We start from the raw sequence: 23,018 nt of genomic DNA on the forward strand, positions 1-23,018 counted from the left end.
AGAAGTGCAGAGAGAGATTGCCACCTTGTGGTTCCTCCTCCTGCAGTGCCATGTTTCTTTCCCCCTTGTACTAGCTGCACCAGTGGTTTCCAAAGTGCTGTTCAAGGATTTGTAGGGACATGGGAAATATGGACAAGAATACTTTCCAAGTACTTAATGAAATAAAAAAGCAAGCCAGTAATTCACAGTCTTAAGGTCCTATACAGAGAAATTTCTCACTAGAAAACCTGCCAGGAACCTAACCTACAAGCTAATAAATTTGAGTACCTACTGGCACAGGTACACAGCTCCCAAACACCAATACATCATGCAGTGGCAGTGATGCACAAAAACTTTCCATCTTTTTACAGTATTCTCAGCACAAAGTGATCTGCGAGAAATTCAGGGCTGATAACAGCCTGCCGTTGCTAAAATTTGGGATGATCTCAGAGAGTAGTTCCTACAAGGTCCTAATAAGGAAGGAGCAGCCATGTGCTCATTCCCACCACCTTGTAGATAGGAAGGCAGGAGCAGACTCTGATGATCCCTAGTTACTTCAGGTACTGCTTAGGGCAGCTTATGAGACCTGTTCCTCAGGTAGTATAAGTTGGGGCAAAGTCTGCAAAAGTAGGTTACCAGTTGCCTCCTCCACAAATCATGCCCAGGTGGAGCACTAGGCAGTACCAGTGGAACTAAGGGGGAGTTAGAAAGTGGAGGATCAGCAAGAGCTTGTGAAACAGTACATAGTCCCTGTGATCACCACGTGAATTTATCAAATTTGGAAAAAATTAATCTTTCTCTCCCAGAGAGGGGGAAGGTTATCTAACACAGCAAGGAGCACAGATCTCCCTGGGAGCTTTTCATGCATGTCTGCCTGCTGACATATTGACACAGAAAGTGACCTATTTTCATGGGTGTAATAATGAGTAAACAATTAGAATTTTTGAGCACTTTCTTTTCTTTTTCTTTTATGACATTTTCTGACTAGCTTCCTACTTTGCCACTAAGCCTATTATAGTTGTAAGCAACAGTCTCTTCCAGTTTCCCAGCCTCATTTCAAGGTCGTGATGGATGTTGGTCCAGGGAAGACACAAAAGTTTCAACAGTCCATAAGTGCATTCTTCAGCACATACTTTTAAAGCTGATAAACCCTGGCAAGATTCCCCATTAGGTCTAGACATGAGAATAAATGTAGTTACAGTGCGGCACATTTGCTTTCTAGCAAGATTGCAAATCCAATATGCCCCCCATTTAAAAAAAAAAAAACCAACCAAACAACAAACTACAAAAAACCAAACACTCCCACGGGAAGAAGGGAGGTGAATTTGCGCTAAACAGCTGAAGAGTCGGGCCTCGGCAGGTAGCAGAGGGAAGCTAACTGCAAATCCCAGCTCTAGAGGCTGCTGGCAGAAGTCCTTCAGCAAGCCCAGACCGCACAGTGCAGGGAGGCAAAGTCGCCGCACGGCAACCCGCAGCCAGCGCACCCGGGATGACATCGGGAGTCCGCGTGGCCGGGTCAGGTTTCGCTGCTCGGTCCCGCAGCCCACTCTGGCTGCCAGAGGCGGGGGCCGCCCCGTATCCGAGGGAATGGGCTCCGGGGCACCCTCCCCAGCGTCGCACCAGATGTGAAGAGAGTGCGCGGTGCCGCCCATCGCCAGCATGCTCCCGCACGAGCCATGCGGGGCGGGTGGGCAAACCTCTCGGCGCCCCGCGTGGCGTCCCGGTGGGCAGCCCCGCCACGCCGGCTCCTCCCGCCAGGGTGCCGCAGGCGGGCTCCGGTCGCACGTGGCGCGGCGACTGCCCGCCCCCCAGCCCACGTGTGCCGCCGCGCCACGCCGCGCCGCGCCGTGCCGTGCCGCGCCGTGCCGAACCGGCTCCCCGCTGCAGTCCCGGGGCGGCAGGCGGGCGCTGCAGTGCCGGCGCAGCGGCATGGCGGTGGCGGTAGCGGGCCCGGGGCGCGGCAGCAGCGGCTGGGGCCGGAGCCGGGGCGCCGTCCTGCTGCTCTTCTTGTTGTCGCCGCGGCCGCCGGCCGGGGCCGCCTGGCTGCTGGGGCTGCGGCCCGAGGACACGACGCCGGGCCGGGTGTCCCTGGAGGGCGGCGCGGTGCAGGCGGCGGAGGGCAGCCGGTTCCTTCTGCGCCTCTACTTCCAGCCGCCGCCCGAGGGCAACGGCAGCCGCGGGCCGGCGGGGGAGCGGGAGCCACGGCTGGTCTTCATCGAGGAGGCGGCGGCGGCGGAGAGCACGGCGGCACGGGGCCCGGCGGAGCGGTGCCGGGAGCGCAGCGCCTGGGCCTCGGACGTGGAGGTGGTGGGGCCGCTGCGCTCGGGTGGTGCGGCGGGATCGGCGCTGGCCGAGGTGCGGGTACGGGAGCCGCGCAAGGGCGAGGCGGCGACGGCGCCGGGCGGGCGGCTTTTCTCGCTGTGCGCCTGGGACGGGCGGGCCTGGGCACACCACGGTGCGGCGGGCGGCTTCTTGCTGCGGGTGCAGCCGGCCACCCCGGCGCTGGGCACCTGGCTGCTGCCGCTGCCCGAGGCGGGCTGGCTGCGGGCGCTGGGCGCCCTGCTGCTGTTGGGGCTGTCGGCGCTGTTCAGCGGGCTGCGACTCTCGCTGCTCTCCTTGGACCCGCTGGAGCTCCGCGTCCTCCGCAATAGCGGTTCGGCGGCAGAGCGGGAGCAGGCGCGGCGGGTGCAGGCGGTGCGCGGCGGCGGCGGCACCTACCTGCTGTGCACTCTGCTGCTGGGGCAGGCGGGGGCCAACGCGGCGCTGGCCGGCTGGCTCTGCGCATCGCTGCCCGGCGGCGGGCCGGCGGTGGCGGCCGACGGGCCTCGGGGAGCGCCCTGGCTGCCGGTGGTGCTGTGCGCCGCCGCCGTCTTCCTGGGCGGCGAGGTGCTGCCCTACTCGGTCTGCTCGCGGCACGGGCTGGCCATCGCCTCCCGCACCCTCTGCCTCACCCGGCTGCTGATGCTGGCCGCCTTCCCCCTCTGCTACCCGCTCAGCCGGTTGCTGGACTGGGCCCTCCGGCAGGAGCTCAGCGTATTCTCTACGCGAGAGCGGCTACTGGAGACGCTGCGCGCCGCTGGCCCCCATGGCGACCTGGTTCGGGAAGAGTTAGCCATGGTGCAAGGCGCGCTGGAGCTGCGCACCAAGGTGGTGGAGGATGTGCTGACGCCGCTGGCGGACTGCTTCATGCTCCGGGCCGATGCCGTGCTGGACTTCGCCACCGTCTCCGAGATCCTTCGTTCTGGATACACACGCATCCCGGTCTATGAGGGTGACAGGCGTGACAACATTGTCGACCTGCTCTTTGTCAAGGACCTGGCCTTTGTAGACCCCGATGACTGCACTCCTCTGCAGACTGTCACTCGCTTCTACCGCCGCCCACTCCACTGCGTCTTCAACGACACGCGCCTCGACACACTGCTTGAGGAGTTCAAGAAGGGTGAGGCCACTGGGCCACCACCCCCCGGGCTCCCCCTGCACCCCTCTGCACCCCCAATGATTTCCAGGTTAGCAGCCCCCACGGGCAGCCCTGCATGGCCTCCTGGCAGGATGCTGCAGGTACCAGGGATGCTGGGGGGAGTTGGGCCCTGCATGCGCTGGCGAGGCGATGACCCTGCTGTCACCTGGTGGAAGATCCTCAGGTGGATCAAGGGCCTGCAGTACTGGTTGTACCTGTGATATTATGAAGCCTTTGGCCTCACAGGTTGCTGGCTCAGCAGGTGAGCCTGTCCTACAAGGCTCACGTCCCTGCAGGGGTCTGGCAGGATGGGCATGGTGCCTGCCTTGCACCTTTGCCCAGACAAGGCAGCATTCACTGCTCTGTTCTGTGCAGAGGAGTTTATGACAGGAAATCACATCTCATTACTTAGCTTTCACATATTCAGCTTAGCAGTGAGAAGCAGGTCTAGGAAGTGTTTCTGTCATTTCAAGGCAGAAGAAAAGCCTAAGTCCTTAGAAGGAGATGTACATTGTTTCTTTACGCAGCTGTGACAGCATTCATAATGCAGCAGCTGCCAGCAGTGCCAGAGATGCTGAGAGCTGTATTTCATTAACCATACCTTGAGAATAGACACAGCATGTGTTTTGTCCTCCCACTGGAAATTGTGTTTTGCTGCGTGTTACTTGGTACGTCATACTGGGGTGAGTGAGTCTTTAAGAAATGGCTGCAGCAATGACATGCTGCATTATGTAATGCAGGAGAGCAGCACTCTGCTCCTGGGCTGCCTGGGGCTGCTGTGCTGCAGGCAGAGCTGATCATGTGAGAAAGGCCACCCTGGTCCACTTTAGATACAGAGGAAGCTGCCTCTGAGTCATCTCCATGTTTTAGAACTGGGAGGATAGGACATTTCTTGTGTACCAGGAAAGTGATCATCAGACAATGCAAGTCAGCATTTTCTCCAGAGATGCTCATGACTGCTCAGGATCAGAGACAGAGGAGTTCTGTGTGGCATGCACATTAATGTTCTGCCACCTCTTCCCCTCAGGAGGACTGGAGACGTCCAGAGGTGCAAATCAGCAAATTCCTGGGTTTAATACAAGACTGTTAGCAAAACCTTTGAGATTGTTCTCTGTGGTCAGCCTTGGTGAGCTACAGTAGTCCGTTCCTGCCCCCATTCTCACATGCCAGTTGTCTCTCCTCTTCCTAATTCCTTTCATGCTTCGCAGTTCCTTCTTAACTGTGTCTTCCTGCGTGACACTAGAACTGTGCAGAAGTTCACCTGAGGTCTCTGCTACCTCTCTCGTGTCTAGAGATGTCAGATGACTTTGGCACCCTCTGCCCTGGTCAGCATCCCCTGATTTACTTTTACACACTTCCCTCTCCAAATTTGTTCTGGTACCCTATGAATCAATAAACCTATAGAAATGGACTTCTGGTTGCTTAGCTCCCTGCCTTTTGCTTGCTGTCCTCTCTGCCCTGCTTAAACAGATGTGTTCTGTACGTGCCATTCCCCGAGTTCACAGATACACTAACAAGCCCTACTACCTGCCCTACACTTTTTCATGCTAGTCTTCATCTCAGATGAAGATAATCCATCCTTTAACTTTGCTCCATTAAGCTCTTGGCATGGCACTTCAGGCTCTTCCTCTTTTACATCTGCCTGTCATTGTGGCCTTCTGGAGTGTTTTGCTACAGCCCCTAATTAGAGCTCTCCCTAAAACCATTTTCTGTTTTCCTTGTGTTTTCTAAATTACATGGCATGCTTTTGGTCTTAGTATCTAACTCAGCATGGTATTTAGCAATTCTAGCTCTTCCCCCAGATGTTATTCTCCAACTGTTGATCTCTTCTGATTCCTCTTTCCCCTCTTTATAGGCGTTTGGTCAACCCCAGCACCCTGAGTCTGTAGATAGTCACCTCACAACAGCCCAGCCCTGAACGCTCCTAAACTCTCTTTTCCCCGTTCAAATACAGGTTCTCATGGTGGCTCCCACACTGTGACAGATGTTTGCTCCCAGCTACCTTCAGCCCCATCCACTGCTGTGTCAGCCCTGTTCATTTGACCACTTAATTTCTAAAATAAAGGTTTCCAGTTTGTAATTAAGAATCTTCATCACTGTCTCCTTTTCTGTGTCTGTTTAAATTATGATGAAGTATTTTGTTTGATCCAATCAAAGTTGCTTTCTGTGGCCAGGTCTTCTGTGACACCTCCACTAATTAGAAAGTAGGCTGATTGCTTGTTGGCTTAACAAGTGCTTAATGAAGGCATTCATCCCTTCACACATCCAAGGTGATTGCAGGACAGCAAATGTTCCCACTAATAAGGGCCAGTCTCCTCGGTTGCCTTCTAGGAAATTAAAGTCTCTGGTAAGGATGGGCATTTATAACCATCTCTAGTTCCTTATGTCCCTGACAAGCCTCTAGAGAAACCTTGCCAGCTTTTCTTTTCTTCTCCTGTGATTAACTCAGATAGTTTTTGTATCCTTTATTTCTTTTTGTTATTATGGTGTTTATAGAAAATACCTGTAATATTTTATATCTTTCTTTCCTGGATAGCAATGTGTTCTTCTGATCTGTTTCACTAATGTTTAATGTTCTGCCACATCTGCAATACGCATACAGCTACCCATAATGTAATTTTTTTGCATAGTATATAAGTAATTATTTTAGTGCCAGAGTTCCTTGCCATAGTACACAAATATTTGTTCTTTCTTACTGAAAATGTCAAGAGATTATTAAATACAGCACTTTGTGAATCTTGCTCACACCTCTGGCAGCACTTTCATTTTCTGTCTCTCCTGCTCACCAATATCATGCTATTACCTTTGTTCACCTGATGCGTTTCTTTTCTTGCACTGTTCTGTCCTAGCTATGAAGGTCAGCTTTTTTTCTTCTCTGGTGTTTTATAGCAAAATTTGAAGGAAAGTTTCCCTTCATTTGTTTCTAGATATGCTCACATTAACCTCGTTTGTGCTGAGTTCCATTAAGAGGCATTGATGTTTGCTTCAATTTTAATCCATAGACGAGTCATAGATTGTGTCTCCCCCAGCAGGACTTTGTGTAGAAGGAATTACCTTCCATGGACTTGCAGCATCAGCTTTACAAAACATTTAAATTGGTATGAAATAGTAGCATACAATTCAGTAACACCAAAGGGAGCAAATGGCCCAGTGTGGTTACAAGTGTCCAAGAACAGCTGTGAGCTCCTTGTTGACAAAACCTGTCCTCTGCCCCATCACAGTAGAACTGGTCAAACTCTTTGCATCTGCCTCTTCACAACCCTGCTGCTGCCATTTTTTGATGTCTCTTTTGTCACTAATTCCTGCAAAAAGATGGTTAAACTTGGGGTCCTGATAGGAACTAGGAAAAACCCAGAGAAGGCTGCAAACAGTAGCAGAGGGGAGGTCTGGCTTGCTCGAGGGTAGTTTGGACTTCAACCCACAGCCCAAAAGAGGAGCTGCAAAAACATCACTGAAAACCAATATCACAGCACTGTGAGAGAGGTTCAGCTGAAGGAAGGAAATACTTGTGCTAGAAGATGGTTTTGACTTTTATCTTCTCATCAAAACTCAGCAGAAAGAACTCAATGAGGCCTGAACACCCCATTTGCCATATTTTCAGGCAAGCTAGACAGCGTCTTTATAGAAGGCAAAGTCGTGCAGCATTTTCATAGAAGTCCTAAGTGAAGGACACCACACAGAATGTGTCCCCTCTTTGGTAGAAATAAGAAAATACATACCAGTAATTTTGCCACTTGCAGCCAGGTGAAAGAAGATAAAAATACTGCAGAAGTGAAAAAATTGGGAGACAATGTCTTGGCAATTTGTATTGGTAAATCTCAGAGTACCTGACTTTTATTTTAGGCTCCTAGGAGAAAATATCTAGTACACCAGAGAAATAACTGCATCATATTTAGCAAACTAAAGCAATGTAGAGGGGCAGATGAGCTTCCTGCAGGATAAACTTCACCTTGGAAATGTGGAGCTAGAAGGAAAGGTTTATGGATTCATTCAGTGTGAAATGCTGTGGGTGATGCAATCTGTTTCCCCTTCATCCCTAGAAGTTAACCAAGCAATGCATGTTGTAGCTTCAGTCCTGTGATATAATTCTTTGTGGGGACCTCTTCTGTGAGGTGCACCTCCTTGTTCTGGAGTGCCTTTGGGAAGCCATAGGCTTATCCCTTCCTCAAGTTGTTTATGGGTTCTGTTGACTGATTTCCTGGAGGAGTCTATATGCTACTGTGACACCTTTCGGCAAGTAACTGTCCTCTTTCAGAGGAACAGCAAAATTTGCTCTTATGTCTATTTTCCTGCAGCAGCACAGAGGCTGACCTGCAACTCAAATTAGCCTTCTGTGGCTTGGCATCTTTTAAGAGTTACTAAAAATAAATTCTCAAAACCCACAAACTTTCAGGCTTAGCAGGGAAAACAGCCTGTCTTGTGGAGGATGACCCTACCCTAGGTCTGTCTATGTTTCAAAATGCTCCACAGCCTTTATTAGACTTGGGAAAATTGAATGTAGCTGGAGAAGTAGCTTTTACACTTGCCAGGAACTGGGGTACCATTTCAGCTACTTTTTATACTGTCCTTCTGAGCCTGCAGGCATTGCAAGCACACAGCCTTACTTCAAATTTAACTCAGCCTCCAAGAGATTTCTGCAAGTGTTACAGCCACTATTCTGGGCACCTTGACGAGCTTAGGGAATGACCTCCTTAGCCCATTGTGTGGGTTAAGGAGTCAGTTGTTACCCAAGAAATATCCCCTACACATCCCCTGAGAGTGAATGAGCTGCTAGACAAAAAATTTTGTCACTGTTTCATGCTGCAAGTCTGCCTGAAGCATTACTGTGCTTTTTCCCTCACACTGTGCTAGATATTACTGTGTAAACCCTGTGTTGCTCTACCCGACCCCAATAAGCTCAGGAATAGGCCTGCTCTGGGAAGGAATTCAGCAAAGCAAGAAGGGAGCCATGTCCTTGGGGGAGAGGGCACCCTGCCACCCATCTTCCTCTTGGGAGCTGTCGGGCATCTTCATGTTGAGCTGTGGAAAAGAATAAAATGGCCTGTTAAAAGTGAAAACAGTTTTGCACTGGTTTTTTAAAAGGTTTTTAGCCTGAGAAAGCCTTGGCACCCTTGTAGGCTTCTTCCAAGTAACATGCAAGGGGACCTGCCAGTTGTAGGCAGGCTGGGTCACAGGAGTTCAGAACTTCGTGTCACCTCGGATCAGCCCCTTACCCTCTTGGTCTGCTTTGTCAATGGTAATAGATCAGCTATTCCAAATACTCCATCATTTCACAGTTTTCTTTAGGATTAGGAAAAGCACCAAAGCAGAATATGAGAAAGGCTACAGGCAGATGTAAGCAGGTGAAGTTCTTGTCTCTGTGGAAGGTCTGTATGAGATTAGGATTTACAGTTTTCCCTTCGCATAGCTCTGATTCCCATAGACCTGGGTGACCCTGCAGCCCTCTTGGTTATTTCCCCTCAGTTATGTGTAGATGTGAATTGCCTCTAGATGCAACACCTCAGGCACATGGTTTTACCCTTGGTGCAGAGTCATTGTAACAAAAGAGCACAGGCACACACACATTTCCGGTTCAAGAACTTCAAATCAGGGTCCCCACTTACTTCAGATGCAGGTCTGCAAGGGGGCACAGAGGTGCTGGCAGGTCCTGGCCCAGACAAGAGCTCTGAAGAAAAGCACACAGAAAATAGATTTCAGTTACAGCATAGTTGTTTCACAATCTTATTTGAAAACTACTGATTATTTTCCTTCCATTTTGTAGCTGTAAATGGTTCATGGCTTGTGCCTGTACCTTTGATCTCTAGTAACAGCTTCAGATCTTGCCATAAAATTTATGAAAATTAATTTCATGCTCAGAATGTTTATACTGTGGAACAAGAGAAAAGGCTAAAGCATCTTTGACATTCCTCTGGCAGAGCACCTACATAAAAAAATGATAAAGAGGTAGTCTGGGCTATATTTGCAGCCAACAGAACTTTCTTTCCCAGAAGTAAAGGCATTTCTATGTGTTCAGACCCTGTTCTCCCTTTGGGGAGGATGCTTAGAGGTGGATCTATGAGTCCAAGGTCATTTAGGTGCCTGCAAAAACCAAGGCTCCTTAAAATGGGCATAAAAGCTTTAGATATCTGTTCAGATGCTTGCTCCATCTGGAAGCTCTCAGCTGTTTATATTAGCTCTGTAATTTAGCATTTTGAGGCATTAACTTTCCAATGAAGCTGTTGTTTGAAAAGAGCAGATTTCATGTGGCTCATAAAGAATTTAGAGCAGTTATATCCCATGCTGAGCAGACACTTAATCACCTATAGACTTCCTGTGCGAGAGCAGTCAAGGCCAGCAGAGCTATTCACACAAGAAAAGTTAATTGCCGATTTGTTCTAGCATTTGCCAAACCAAGGATTTGATTCACAAGTGTTGCACTCTGCTTTCCTGCATCAGCGATAGCCCTGTAAAGTTCACATGTGACAGCTTGCTAGTGGGGAGGCAGCTCACCCTTATAATTCATCTCATTTGAGCTATCTAGCAATTGTTACAATAGCATGGGTTTTGGAGTCAGTTTTACAGATCTTGGAGCTGTTTTAGATCAAGTTTGGGGGTTCATTTAAATTATTTATTTCCCTTTGTTGTGCTCCCACAGAGGCTGACCTGCAGGATAATGGCTGCAGAGGAGAATGTGCCCCCTCTAGTGTCCCCAGGTCTGTCCCTGTGCCACTCTCCCTCAGACATTGCTTCCACCTCATGAAGCTGCCCAGATTTTGCCACTGTACAAGCTCCCAGGGCTGGGCAGAGGAATACAGCTGAGCTTGGCAGCATTGCCCAGGAGGGAGCAAGCCATGACCATTCAGCCAGGACACCTGCAACTTTCCACCCAAATTTATAGGGTCAAAATTTATAGGATCTGTTAAAAAACCGATGAGAGGAGATGCAGGACCCAGCTGGGTCAGAGTTGGGGTGTGGAGTATGACTTTATCTGTCAGGTGAGAAATTGGAGCAAGTCAGCCCTTTCCCAGAGGGGATCAGCTGGGAGCAACACTCATTTGCAAGGGCTGGGACTGGAATCCAGGGCTTTTTGTGACATGGATACCAGCTGGCCAGGAATGGGTTGGGATCAGTTCATTCACTGTGGGAAGGAGCAACCACTTGAACTGTAACAGTTTTCCGTTGCTGGGTACCTGCTCCATCTCTAATGTTGGTGTTAGCCTGAAAACTTAAACCTGGGGGTTTATAGTGTGACTACAAGTGTTTATTTTCTGTGAAAATAACTCTTGAGTGTTCTAACAGCCCTACTGGCTCTGCCTCCGGTGCAGTGAAACTGTGGGTCTCCTTCCAGGCTAACGGTGCTGGCTTATTTCTAAATAATCTCATTTGCTTCTACGTGAATGTGGAGCTGGAATCACATTTCTCTGAAGCTGCTGTAGTGTAAATTACAGTGTCGATGTAGGTGTTTGTCCAAAAAAAAGAATTGCCTCCATTACTCTCTGACTGCCTTTAAGTAGCACCTAAGCTTTTTGTAAGGGCTTGGTGGTTTTGGGTTGCATGTAAATGTCATTAACAACAAGCTTTTGGCCAAAAGAAATAACTTCTCTCTCCTCGCTCACCCGAGGAGCTGTAGGAGACCAGATGGCCCCAGTGTTTGGGAGCAGAGTTTGGCAAAGGAGACATTTTTGAAAGCTGGATTTTGCTAAGATGAAACGTAGCTGTTGCTGCTGTCTTGCAGCCAACTCCTCTGCTTTTTTTCTTTTTAAGTGCTGTGTTACTTTATTACCCACTGAACAGACAAGATGCACTCACCTCTGTATGAAAGGAGTGAAATATCCCAGTACAAAGATCATGCTAAATTTTCAGTACCCCATGGCTATTGATTTGGGTTTTTAAAGTGCATCTCAGTGCTACTTACTGTGATGTTATGTTCTCATTTCTAAATCCATAGGCGTGGGAGGCAGTGAGCTGCTCTCTGAAATCTTGCAATAAAAGCTTGGTATGAGGAGGAGGGAATTTATACTGTGGAAAATGCTCAAGTGTTTCTGTGAGAAATGTATAGTGCTGATCTTCGGTTGAGAAATGTCATTTGGTCGTCTCAGATCCAGGGCAGGGTTATTTGAAGGTCACATGGTCCCCAGCAAGACATGTTGATGTGTTTGTGGGACTGCCAGGCTGCTCTGGCTGTACTCATCCCTGTACCTCTTTGGGGATGAGCCAGAAGGCACCAGTGGGTGAGGAGGGAGCTGTGCAGCAGGCAGGAGCCCACCCTATTACATCTTTATATGTAAATACTGCACACATCTTTCCCGAAGCAGCATCTGAGCTTGTTGGGGTGGGTTTATGGGAGAAGCAGATACAGAGGCAGCTGCATAGCAGAGGGGACTTGCCCCCATTATGGGTGACCTTTGGTGCTCAGGGAGCTCAGCTCTGAGCCCATGTTTACAGGTTTCTGGAGGTCCCTGCAGTGCCCATGGTACAGCTGTTTTTGTGCAGGCATGGCAACAAGAGACCCCAGAGATGAAAAGCAAACAGAGGGAGGGGAAGTTGTTGGCTGTAGTGCTGGTGAGGACACTTTTAACTTAGGTAAAACTGGAGGCTCAGAACCTGCATGGACTGGTGAGCAGTGTAGAAGCCACAGGGGCAATAAGAAAACCAGTGATGTTCATTCAGGTCCAAGAATACCTTGAAGCTGGAAACTCAGAAGTTGTTCGTTGCTTGGAAATTGTGTTCTGGTCAAGATGCTGAGCAAGAGCATAAATCATAGCAGTAAAGGAAGGGAGATATTGAAGAAGTCAAAACAGCATACAGAGAGCTGAACATGCTAAAACAAATAGAAATGTTTCAAGTATGCCAAAAACAAGAAGCTTGAGAATGTGTCAGCAGAACTGCCAGCTGACAAGGGAAAAGTGAGAAAGCTGAAACTATGATTAAGGAAAACTGCAACTTCCAATCATGGCAACTGAAGGTCCTAGTCCCGCTCTTCTTGTTTAAGTTAACAGAGAGGAAATGCCATCAAGGGTAGGGCTTGGAGAAGTTGAGGTGCAAGCTGATGGCTTGAAGAGTGTTCAGTGTCTGCACCCAGACGAGACACCCAAGAGTTCTGCAGGGGCTGGGCTGGAAGCTGTAAATAAACATACATGTTTCTGAATTAAGACTAGCTCCTGTTCCAAGTAGCTGGGGGCTTTGCCTATTCTTGAAGAAAAGCTTTAGGATCAGCCTAGACAGTGATGGTTAGAAAGATGAGAGAAAGCTGTTCTAATTTTAAAGGAAAGATAACTGGCAACATTAGAATGAGAACATCAGGAGGATGAGGGAAATCAGTAGAGCCCATGAACATACTCATACTTCTTTGTTGAAGAATGTTGTCTTATTGCTCTGTTAAGAGTTGTCTCATGCCAATGAAGCCAAGGGTAAGGAAGAAGCAGCTGGTATAATGCACACTTCATTCCTGCACAGGAGGCTCTCAAAGAGCTGAACAGAGTGACTCAGCCCTGGTAAAGAAAGCAAGTGGCCCTAAAAAAAGTGTCTGTGACATCTACAAATCAGCTTGGGTAGCAGGAGGCCTGCTAAGCTGGGCTGCATGCCCAGCCCTTCCCCTTGGGTTAGTGCTGCTGGGGTGGATTCTGGTAATAGTGTCTTCTGAGGTTGGTCTGTGATCTGTGCCTCCCATCAAATCCTGTCCACCTGCCCACCCACCATGCTGGGGACACTTCTCACCAGGGGTTGATGTCTCACTGGCACTTTGCTCTCCCCCTGCAGGAAAGTCCCATCTGGCCATCGTGCAGCGGGTGAACAATGAAGGGGAAGGAGACCCATTCTACGAGGTGATGGGCATTGTCACCCTGGAAGATGTCATTGAGGAGATCATCAAGTCCGAGATCCTTGATGAGACGGATCTGTACAGTTAGTGTCCCAGAGCAGCTACTGTGGTTTCAGGAGCTGGGGTGGGAGCCTGCATAGACAGACAGATGTGGGTAGGAAACAGGCCTGGGCAAATCGTGATCCTTCCTCAGAGCAATCACTTTCATGGTGGGAAAGACAAGAATGACGGAGATATGGTGGTCAGGTGTCAGGGAGTCTTGAATACTCAAGGTAAAGAAGAATCAGCACCTGGTGGCTGGGAAGGGCCGACCCAGGAACACGTATGCTGGGCATGAAATGCCCATGGGTGGTTCCCAAGCTCTTTTGGAACTCTGGGTGATGCATCCAGCCAGGATGCACCCAGGAGTTGTGCCTGAGCAAGAGGTGTGTCTCATAATCCTGCTCCCTGCCCAGGGAGCTGCTCCAAGACTGTGATGCACAGCACATTTTTTTGCTGCTCCATCTGTTGCTCCACAGCAGCCCTGCCATAGTGTGCATGTGACATGGGGCCCTGCAGCTGCAGCAGCTTTGTGGCTGCTGCAAGTGAGTGACTGCTCTGCTCTGCCTGCAGCGGACAATCGGAAGAAGGAGCGAGTTCACCGGGGACGCAAACCTCAGGATTTCTCCATCTTCAGGCTCTCAGAGAGTGAGATGAAGGTGAAGATCTCCCCTCAGCTCCTCCTGGCTACCCATCGGTTCATGGCAACAGGTATGCTTGCCCTTGTGCCAGCCCTGCAGCTCCCTGCAGCAGCACCAGTCCCACAGGGCATCCCTAAGCCATTCTTGAATCAGACTTCCCCACACTGAGCAGTTTCCACCTGTTTGGACCCACAACCTGGGCATCCCACTGCCCCACTGGCATGGATCTGCCTTTGGCTTCCCTCTGGGCAGTAGGGTGCTGAAACTGCAGGAGGGGGCTGTGCAGCTCAGAGGATGATGGGTTCCCAGCAGCCTCAGTCCTGCTGAGCATAGCATCTTGCCTCCCCTCTAGAAGTGGAGCCTTTCAAGTCCCCCTACCTCTCTGAGAAGATCCTACTGCGGCTCCTGAAACATCCCAATGTCATCCAGGAGCTCAAGTATGACAGAAAGAACAAGAAGGCAGCAGAGCATTACCTCTACCAACGCAACCGCCCCGTTGACTACTTCGTCCTCATCTTGCAGGTGTCTGGGGCAGTGGCAAGCAGAAGGTGGGAGGGGGTGGCCCCATTTTCTCCTCACCACCTTCTTCTGGGCTGCCTCTGCCAGCAAAGATGCCCAAACTCTTGTATGGGACAGCAGGAGTCCCTGCAGCCCTGGGTGGGTCAGTGTCTAGGAGCATGAGGTGCCTATCTGAGAGTTTTCCTTCTCCTTCCAGGGGAAAGTGGAGGTGGAGGTTGGCAAAGAAGGACTGCGGTTTGAGAATGGGGCATTCACCTACTATGGAGTCCCTGCCATTATGGCTGTCATCTCCTCAGGTGAGGCCTCTGCAGGCTCCCCTTGACTCTGCCTTTGATTCAGCAGCTGGTGGCCAGGAGTAGGAGCTGGCCATGGGGTAGAGTGGCCCTGCTGCAGGGTATGGGGCAAACGGGAGTCCTTCCTCTGCTATTCCCACACCTCCAACTGTTGTTTCAGATAACAATGTGCGAAAAATGGGAAGCCTGGCTGGATCCTCCTTCCTATGTAAGTGTCTTGGGACAGGGTGGGGCCCTAAGCCTCTCCTCTGAAGCACCAGCTGGCCTGGGAGAGGGCTGGCTTTTGATCCCATGCAGAGCAGCTCTGTGTTGAGGGTATCCCTAAAGAACTTGTCAGAGAAACAACATGTTAAGGGACTGATTCAGCAAAGTCCCCAGAGAGGGACTTGGAGGTCCCATTGAAGTTTCCACCATGTGCTGAATCTCTGCAAGTGGGTCCCAGCACGGCTGGTGCTGCAAGAGGCACTGCCTATGGGTGGCAGCATGCTCATGCCGATGGGAGCAGTGAACCCTGCGACCTTGAGAGCAGTAAATCTTTCAACTTCTGACATGGTTCTTCACAGTCTCAGTGTGACACCTCTGGACAGATTTGTGTTTCCAAGGCTCAGAGCATGAACTGAGCCTGGGTCTCACACTGAGGGAATGGGAGCTTCTCAGGAATTGCAGAGATGGGTCAGTTTACCTGTGAGCTATTTGCACATGGTGGTAGTAAGTTAGCCAAGATGCCCCAGTGCTGATAAAATCCCTGCCTGCAGAGCTGATGAGTTAAGAAGCAGATCCTCTGATTGCGAGAGTTAAAGAGGGAGCTCTGATTAGGGGAAACTGTGAGGTACTCCCTTCTTTGCTGACCACCCCTGCAAATATTTAGTCCGTGGTGGCTCAGGGACAGGTGAAGGTGCTGCCTACCTCCAGTGCATCATATTTCTCATCCAAACTCCAGATGCTGCAGTCAGATCTGCACTGCTGATGGTAAGCTGAGATGCTCTAGGTGCCTATTCAAAACAAGAACCCATTAAGTTCAGCCTTTAGGGAGGTGTAAAGAGGAATATCATTGAGAGAACAGGGGGAGTCCCTCGGGACAGGTGACTCACTCCAGTGGGTCCCAGTCTTTGTGCAGCTCTCACCTATTTCCTGTTACTTACTTTGCTTCCAGTCAAAAGGCTGGCTCATGTACTGCTGGATTAACCCCTCAGTGTGCATTCCTGCTCCCTCCATGTCCACAGTGCACTCATTTTGGACAGAGGAAATCAATGAAGAGGCCAGTTTCTGCTGGGATGTTGCTGGATGGCCCCATGTCCTAGATTGTGGTCCTCAGGGTCCCACTGGGGCTCAGGCAGTGAGCCATGGGTCAGGCAGGGCACCAGTCACAGCAGGAGCTGTGTCAGTGCAGTTATAAGGGTCTGAAGTGCTGCATGCTGGGATGCTGCTGGTCCCCATGCTCACACATGATGCTGTCTTGAGATGTTTTCTGCTATGCAGCCATGGGACATGTGCAGTGTCTCACCCCTGGCCAGCAAGGAAACAGGCTGTGAGGCAGAGGTGACAAAGCATCTCTTTTGTCAGGCTGGCATTCTCCTTCCTCCTGGTAGAAAAGCCCAGCAGAAATGAATATGAGTAGTGTATTGTAGCTGAGAATTCCAACATTAACCCTTGAGCATTTAACAGTTTGTTATTAATTAACTGTTGTTCTGCAACTGTTTTATCACCAGCTGATCTTTGGCATTGGTGCCTGTGGGGTGACAGATACTGCAGGAGGTTTGGGTGGTGAGAGCAGGGAGTGAGTGCTGGTGATTTATCAACTTGTCCTTTGCTCCCATCTGGGCAAGGTTATTCTGGGCAGTGCTTCATGCTGGTGTCTTTTATTTGCAGAAGGTTTTGATTCAGGGGAGGGCACAGAACAGGAGTTACTGGGGGAGAAGAGGGAAGATCAGAAGAGTGGGCTGCAGGGCAAATTTCCCAGGGATTTTACCTTTGAAGCAATTTAAAAACATTAATTACATAGGCAGCAGATGGTTCCCAGAGCATTGCAGCCATGCAACAGGCACAGTAGCTGGAGGTAAGGCAGCCAGTGGCCTCATATCTCCTGCTGCTTTTGAGGCAAGGACCTGCACAGAGAAAAGATGAGGCATTGAAAGGTGTTAAGGAGTCCATCACTCAGCCTGTGTGGTGGTGTCTCCGCTCCCCCATGGAGCCCTGTGCCCTGTGGCGTGGCCTAGGGATGCTGTGGAGGGCAGCAATCACAGGCAGGGGGAACAACCTGCCCTTGAAATTGTCACTGCTGCTGTAACCCATGGCAATAAAACATGGAAAGTGAATGTCTGTGATTTACCCTCTCTGTGGCAATGGATCAGGTAGCCCTGGATGCAAGGTCCTGGCTTCTTGCTCTTCTTGCAAGGATCAGGCCCCAGTGGGTGACTCTTTGCAGCATCGTCCCAAGGCTATTGAGACCCAGGGCCTTGCAGGGAACTGCAGGCAGACGGGTGTGAATCCCTTTGCTTTGCATCACCCTTCTGCCAGCCCCTGACTGCAGCTGTGAGGCTGGGACTGTTGCAGAGCACATTCCTTCTCTGCCATGTGGCTACACATCCAGGAACATCCCAGATGCCAGTCACAGTGATTTGCCTTCCACTGATTTCCCAGGTGGCATAAGCTGATCACAAAGTCCCCTATCCTGGCAGTGGCTGGCAAATGGCTAGAGCAGAGTGCTGGCACTCAGGCAATGAGAGGGAGATGCTTTCTACCCATGCCAATGCTCTAGAGTTATGTGGTTGTGCAGGCAGGCCTGGCAGGAGCTGGTCCGCCCCCACAACCTCACCTCCCCTTACCTCATCACAGAGCAACCGATTGATATACAGCATTCAAGTCTGTATTCCTGATGGTGTCCGTGTCCCCAGGATTGGTGAGCACCTCCTCAGAGCAGAAAAAGTAGGGTATAGCAGGTGAGGGAAGGGATGCTAGAAGCTACTCCTGGTAGCTCAGCCCAAGAGTGTTGGCATGTGATTCTTTTTCTCGTTCTGCCTCTTGGTCTGTACTTCACCTTCATCCCTCACTTTCCCCTGGGTCTCCTTCTTCCTACCCTGTCCCTCTCTCTGCAGTGCCTGTCTCAGTGTCCCGTACCTTCGCCTTCAGCAGAGGGGACTCCCTGGCTGGCTCTCCAGGTAACAGAGCATGGCTTTGATCAAGGGCCTATGTAAGTGGCAGGGTCTTTCCAGCACTCTGTCCTCAGTGCCCCAAGTCCCCTGCACCCTGAACACTGGGCAGTGCCAGGAGAGGAGCACCCACAGCACCCCATGCTGGGCAGCCCCTCACTGGTTGGAGCATGGGTGGCAGACTGGGGACAGTGGCTCTGCCCTGCCACAGCCTCCCCAGTATGATGCAAAATTCCAGGAAGAATGGGATGGGGGCAAGGAGGAGCAATGGACAGCTTGGGCTTTCTTTGATGTGCACTTTCTGTAATTTCCTGCATTTAGCACTTGGAGTTTTGACTTGCTGCTTTTGATGATAGGTGCCTGCAGCCCTGCGTGCATGCTGCCCTTCTTCCCTTGTTTTATGGTGATCTGGGTAATAAAAGAGCATTTTAGCAGCAGAGCAAATGTCACCCACACAAGGAACAAGCTACCTTTGTTCCTTAATAAATCACTGACTAGCCAGAATCTGTCACACACTGTGTCAGAGGCCATCAATCAATGTGAGTGACAGACCAGCTTGCCTTGGCAGCTTCTGCTCCTGATCTGTCAGTCAGGGTGGACAAGGAGCATGCCCTCAAGGCAGGTTAAGCAAACACCCATGGGCTGCCAGTTGCAATCAGAAGTTGTGCCAAATGTGGTGTGGACGGCCAGCATTAGCAAGAGAGCTGTCAGTGACAGGCAGGCAGCAGCCCTAACCTCTGCTGCCAGTGCCAGGTCAGATGCCTGCCTGTTCCCTTTGTTTTGTGTGAATCTGGCACGGCACAATCTCCACTGCTGGCGTGCACTGAGGAGGACCCTGACGTGGGTCCCCCATGGGGCTCCTGTCAGCACTGATGTCCTGGGGAATAGCTACTGGAGGTGACTGGTCCAACTTGGCCCTACACTAGCACTGGGAACCAAAGCAACACCACAAGTTGAGAGTGAGTGTTTGCCTCTCTGCTGTCCCCTCCTGCAGTGAACAGGTCACCGTCGCGGTGCAGTGGGCTCAACCGCTCTGAGTCCCCCAACTGGGAGGACTGTGGGGGCAGCAGCACACAGCTCCACAGCAGCAGCAACAACATCTACACACCTGACTACTCTGTGCACATCCTCTGCGACGTGCAGTTTGTCAAGGTATGGGCTGGGCTGGCAGCAACTGTCCCACGCTGGCCACTCTTCCCTAGGCTCCCCCTTACCCCACTGTGCCCCAGGAGCTTGGCGAGTGCCCAGTGGGTGCTGGGGGTCCTGTACTTACTCCTGCTGTCTGGAGGTTTGGTGCCACCAAGTCTCTGGGAGGTCCTAGTGGGGCTTGGTGCCCACTGAGCTGGCACACATCTGTGTGCCCAGGTGACTCGGCAGCAGTACCACAATGCACTGGTGGCCAGCCGCATGGATAGCTCACCCCAGTCCCCCGACATGGAGACCTTCGACAGAGATTCAACCAAGGCCTCGACCACACGAGGAACCCCACAGACACCCAAGGAGGATCCCACCACTCTATTAAATGAGAGGAACAGCATCATGTGTGAGTCACCCAGCAGCATTCCTTCCCTGGCACAGGCCAATGCTGAATGTGCCCTGGGGGTTTGTGCTGGGACCCTCTGACATGATGCACACACCACGTCTGAGATGCAGTTGCACATGGAATGGGGCACTTGGGCGTTTGCACACACACACACACACACCTGTGGATGCTGTTTTGCGCCTGTACATGCACACAGGTGCTACTATGCAGGCATGTAATTTCCTCTTTGCCATGTGCTCATGTCCCCCGAGGTCCCTCGCAGTGGGACCTGCTACCATGGCTGTCATCCTGCCACCTCCTGCCCCAGGGCACAGCATCTCTCTGCCCCGCCATCACACCTGCCATGTGTCCCTGCAGGCAGCCGCTCCGAGGGGCTGCGCAGTCCCAGCGACTCGGTGTTCCTTCGCATGGAGGCCATCCCCTTCATCCAGGAGGAGCTGGCTGACAATGAGGAGAACAGCAAGCGGCAGAGTGAGTGTGGCTGGGGAACACACTGGGTGGCAAAGACTGTGGTGCCCTGAGGTGCTGCAGCCATGCTGGGCTTTTGCAGACAGTGAGTGCTGTGAGAGCATCCAGGAAGCGGAGTCCCCAGGCAGAGAGGCCGGGACCAGCTCACCGCAGAGCAGCACTGAGGAGGCGCTGGGCAGGAGGCTGCTGAGATCCCTCAGTGAGTGACTGACCTGGGGAGGGACCACCCAGGGGAGAGCTCTGCCCCAGCACCCTGCTGCCTGTGTCAGCTCTTCTTCTGCCCTGTCCTGGGGACACCCTGTCTGGGGCTGGCGTGGAACAGGGGGACAGCCCAGTTCCCTGTCAGTGCCCCAGCAGCAAGGCAAAACTGCACCTAGCGCTACCTCAGGCAGAGTCAGTGACCTGGTCCTAGTCCAACCCTATGCAACCCCTATCCTGAGCACCCTTGGCTCCCACCACCCCATCCCTAAGCACCCTTGCTGCTGCAGGTGGGCGCAAGCAGCAGACATCATCGGAGGGTGAGAAGACACCAGAGGAAAGCTCCAACCTCGCCCCATTAATCACCTGAGCAGCACTGTGGCTGGAGCACAGTGCTGGAGGCCCATGCAGACTGGAGGTAGGAACATTCATTCCCCAACAAATGGGAGGTCACTCAATTTAAATAGCATAAATTCAAGTTTCAAGCAGCAAAGCCAAATTATGTGGTTTGGAGCCCATGTAGACATGCATGTTGCTGGGGGCTGGAGCAGGGTCAAGGGATATAGCAGCAGACTGGATGTCAGAGATTGAGGGAGACTTTGACTCGTGTTTTCACTGGAAATGTGTTTCTGCAGCAATATCCCTGAGCCTGGCTAGGAAGGGTGTTGCAAGCTTGAGCAGCAGCAGGTCAGAGACAGCAAGCTCTGGCCACCTGCACCAGGCTGTGCTTGTGTCTTCCAGGTCTGCAGCATGGGGGTCTCCTGCCATGAGGCTCATGTCCAGCAGCAAGAGGTCTGCACTCGCTCGCTGCCTGCCCACCCACTCGTGCCGCCCCTCCCTGCAGGACTTGTGCAGAGCCCCATCTCCAGGCGACAAAGGATGTGCCCCCAGCAGGGCTGAACAACCCCGGCGGCCAGGACCAGCTAGGTGGAGTCCAGGGGCCCTTGCCCAGCTGCTCTCTGGTAGCATCTGGTCTCAAGGAAGAGGTGGAAAAAGGAAAGGTGGAGAAGTGCCTGTCACAGCATCCCTGCAGGCAGAGCAGGGAGGGGCGGCCCAACCCAGAACTGCCCTTAAAATCATTTCTCATCCCCATCCCAGCAAGGCCCAAAGCCCCTCAGTGCTGGGTGCTGCACAGATGTGGTCTCCACCATGAGGAGAATGTGCTATTCATGGGGTGCCACCTGCAGCTCAGGGCCCCAGCACATGTTTGTGCTGTGCCTGGTGACACGCACGCTTGCAGAGCCTTGCTCACACTGACCATTGACTCAGCCCCACACTCCCGAGCCCCTGCTAGGCACAGGGCAGGGACCCCTACTCACCCCCGAGTGCAGCCCCCTCCCTGGGAAGGGACTGCTCCAAGCTACATTGGACCATCCTCCTCTCCACACACACCTGCCAGTGTGAGGGAGGCTCACACCAAGCCTTCGGGTTGATACAGACCAGTCAGTAGTTTTTGTAGAGGCTGAACGCAACAGGGATATTAACATTAAAAGTGATTTTTCCCTGAGCAATGCCCTCTCTGTGTCAATGGGTATAGGGAAAGACGTGCTAACCCCTCCCACTGGGCCAGGCTGCCCTCCTTCCTACCCATGGCCAGAGGTGGCTGGAGTTACTGGACTCGGCATCACTGAAGTGAGCAAGTAGAGGAGGAGGACAGTGAGCGCTTCCCAATTTCTCTCCATGAACCAGGGCTCTCTGTTACTCTTGCTGCCAGAAGAGCACTTGGTGTGCGGCGAATTACGTCATAGCAATGCAGACCGCTGTGCAGAGTGGGGAAGAACAGGAGTTAACATCAAGCCATTGCAAACACAATAGTGGGAATACATATGCTGGAGTACAGCCTGACAGATAATAACAGAAATCTCACAATCCACCCACGGTGATAAAGCTTTAGCTAGAATAACTGCAACTCTGTCTGGGCACTGCCTCTTCTAAGGAAACACACAGCAATTGAAGGCTGGACAGAGGAAAAGCATGGACTGGAAAACAACCTCCCCCAAAGGCTGAAGAAAACAGAGTCGCTTAACCTTAACTGGTAAAGGATGTGAAGGGGAGAGAGGAAGTTTTCAAATACCTAAAAAGCTGTTGTAAAGAGGAAAGGAATAATCTGTTCTCTGTTGCCATGGTAAATGGCATAATGGGTAATGAGCTTACACCACAGAAAAGGAGAAAATTAGGTCACTTGCTAGGAAAAACAAGGCTGGTAAGACTAGCAAAGCACTGATACAAACTACATGTGGGGTGGGCCAGGCTCTACACATGGAGGTCTTCAAGAACAAAAGTGTAAGCAGATGTCAGAAATACCAAAAGCAGAGTTGGTTCCTTAAGTCCTTCTCCCAGGATCACCCCTACAACTCATCCTTTAACCACTTCCCTTTTATGGATGGACACCAAGTCAAGAAAAAGCTCCCCACCTGCAAAGAGAAAAGGCTGCTTCTGGCTCTCTATTATGCAACATGACATAATCTAAAAAGGGAAAGCAAGAGATTCCAGGTACTGTCTCTGTGCAAACACAGCAACAGAACAAGGCACTATTTTTGCCTGTTCTGCCTAAGCTGCAGCACAAGCAAATCCATCAAGGCAACAGTGACTATTGCTAGCTGACTCAAGAAAAGTAGCTGTTGCCCTTTCTCCACCACGATCTTGTCAGGAAGCTGGTCTGTCAAGGCAGTAATGTCAGCTCACAAAGCTCTGCAGTCACTGCAGAGAGCAGGAGCAGATGGTCTCAGCTCTTTTTCAGTGCCAGAAACACAGGCTGTTGCTGGCAGGCCCCACTGAAGCCAGGGGCAGTAGGTGGTGGTGCACCAGGGTCCTGCTGAAAAGGACAACAGGAAAGATTCACTTTTTGACACCTTATGGGCAGGCCAAAAGCTCTGGGCCAGGGGGAGATGGCCACATGGCTGGAAACCACATAACTATCCAGAAAGTAAGCA

General features: G+C 51.4%; 1 protein-coding gene across 5 annotated transcripts; it reads left to right on the forward strand.

The window, feature by feature from the left end:
• Nucleotides 1–1,827: 1,827 nt before the first annotated feature.
• CNNM1 (cyclin and CBS domain divalent metal cation transport mediator 1) lies at nucleotides 1,828–21,554 on the forward strand. 5 transcript variants are annotated; one of them, XM_071563856.1, is made up of 13 exons: nucleotides 1,828–3,418; nucleotides 13,175–13,318; nucleotides 13,848–13,985; nucleotides 14,268–14,437; nucleotides 14,631–14,730; nucleotides 14,888–14,935; nucleotides 17,823–17,885; nucleotides 18,871–19,028; nucleotides 19,242–19,419; nucleotides 19,777–19,890; nucleotides 19,970–20,086; nucleotides 20,376–20,503; nucleotides 20,827–21,554. In XM_071563856.1, exons 1-12 carry the CDS (start codon nucleotides 1,909–1,911, stop codon nucleotides 20,453–20,455), a joined length of 2,820 nt encoding a protein of 939 aa, XP_071419957.1. In that variant the 5' UTR covers nucleotides 1,828–1,908; the 3' UTR covers nucleotides 20,456–20,503; nucleotides 20,827–21,554. The 5 variants fall into 5 exon arrangements, with proteins under 5 accessions (XP_071419957.1, XP_071419958.1, XP_071419960.1 ...); XM_071563857.1 differs by lacking the exon at nucleotides 20,376–20,503; XM_071563859.1 differs by lacking the exon at nucleotides 20,376–20,503 and having other exon boundaries at nucleotides 19,974–20,086.
• The last annotated feature ends 1,464 nt before the right edge of the window (nucleotides 21,555–23,018 follow it).

This window comes from Pithys albifrons, chromosome 9 (assembly GCF_047495875.1).
Source record: "Pithys albifrons albifrons isolate INPA30051 chromosome 9, PitAlb_v1, whole genome shotgun sequence".
Lineage (NCBI taxonomy): Eukaryota > Metazoa > Chordata > Aves > Passeriformes > Thamnophilidae > Pithys > Pithys albifrons.